General features: G+C 54.9%; 1 protein-coding gene across 1 annotated transcript; it reads left to right on the forward strand.

Annotated features, from left to right (window-relative positions):
• Nucleotides 1-224: 224 nt before the first annotated feature.
• LOC134856549 (acanthoscurrin-2-like) lies at nt 225-1,121 on the forward strand. Its single transcript, XM_063872819.1, has 3 exons — nt 225-316; nt 535-547; nt 693-1,121. Exons 1-3 carry the CDS (start codon nt 225-227, stop codon nt 1,119-1,121), a joined length of 534 nt encoding a protein of 177 aa, XP_063728889.1.
• Nucleotides 1,122-1,590: the final 469 nt, after the last annotated feature.

Raw genomic sequence — 1,590 nt, forward strand, 5'->3', positions numbered from 1 at the left:
TTTTTCTTTCGAAAACTGAATTCTGTTCCTTTCAACAATTTAGTTGGGGTGGGGGGTGCAGTTGGATGGAACAATCCGCCTTCCATTACCACCCCCCCCCCCCCCCCCCCCAGCGTTTGCCCTTTTACAACAGCCCCCCCCCCCCCTCCGGGTTCAAAGGAGGGTAGATTTACGTGGAGGGTTGATCAGGCGGGGGGTTCAGGTGGTGGTGCTCAGGTGAAGGGATGACCAGGTGGGGGGCTCAAGTGGGGAAGGGGGTCCAGGTGGGGAAGGAAGAGGGTTCAGGTGGGAAAGGGGTGTTCAGTGGGGTGCTCAGGTGGGGATGATGTGTAGGGTTCAGGTAGGGGAGGCGTTGTGCGTTCATGTGGGGGTTGTTCAGGTGAGGGTGCTCAGGGGGGTGGTAGGCTCAGGTGGAGTTGTTGACCATGTGGGGGTTCAAGTGGGGAAGGGGGATTCAGACGAGGAAGGGGGAGGGTTCAGGTGGGGAAGTTAGGTTCAGTGAGGGGGTTCAGGTGGGGGATGTGTTGGGTTCAGGTGGGGAGGTCTGGTGGGTTCATATGGGGGGGGGGGGGTGGTGGTTTCAGATGGGGGCTGCTCAGGGGGGGGGGGGGGTTGCTCATGGGGGAGTTGTTCAATGGGGGTTTTGGGGTCAAGTGGGGGTGGGGTTAAGTGTGGGGGATGGATGGGTTCAGGTTGGGGAGGGGTGGTGGTTTTCAGGTGGGGGATTGATGGGTTCAGGTTGGGGAGGGGTGGTGGGATCATGTGGGGGGAGGGGTGTGTTCAGGTGGGGTATGCTCAAAGTGGGATGCTCAAGTGGGAATACTCAGGGGGGAGGTATTCAGGTGGTAGAGGGACGAGGGGAAGGGGGTTCAGGTGGGGAAGGGGAAAGGTTAATGTGGGGGAAGGGGGTTCAGTGGCGGGCTCAGGTGGGGATTATGGGTAGGGTTCAGGTAGGGGAGGAGTTGTGCGTTCATGTGGGGGTTGTTCAGGTGAGGGTGCTCAGGGAGGTTGTAGGCTCAGGTGGGGGGTTCAAGTGGGGAAGGGGGGTTCAGGTGGGGAAGGAAGAGGGTTCAGGTGGGAAAGGGGGTTCAGTGGGGGGCTCAGGTGGGGATGATGGGTAGGGTTCAGGTAGGGGAGGGGTTGTGCGTTCATGTGGTGGTTGTTCAGGTGAGGGTGCTCAGGGGGGTGGTACGCTCAGGAGGTGAGGGTGCTCAGGGGGGTGGTACGCTCAGGTGGGGTTTGTTGAACATGTGAGGGGCTCAAGTGGGGAAGGGGTATTCAGGTGAGGAATGGAGGGGGGGGGGGCTTTTGATGGAATTCCGACCGTTTTCCGAACGCGTGACATCACCAAAAAACAATTGTGTTTGTCTTAGAGCTTACAAAAGCTTGGAAAATAGCAAATATTGTAGTTTTTCAGGTTATATTAGGTGCAAATTTTTTTACAACAAAAAACTTAATTTGATTTTTTTTTTTGTTTTTTTTTCCATTTGTTTTATTGAAACAATTATAAATGCATAAGGTCGATTACAGCCCGGGTTGACGTCCATAGAAGAATGATGCTTATTTTACAGTTTCATAAATTAATTCTAT

This window comes from Symsagittifera roscoffensis, unplaced genomic scaffold (assembly GCF_963678635.1).
Source record: "Symsagittifera roscoffensis unplaced genomic scaffold, txSymRosc1.1 SCAFFOLD_267, whole genome shotgun sequence".
NCBI lineage: Eukaryota > Metazoa > Xenacoelomorpha > Acoela > Convolutidae > Symsagittifera > Symsagittifera roscoffensis.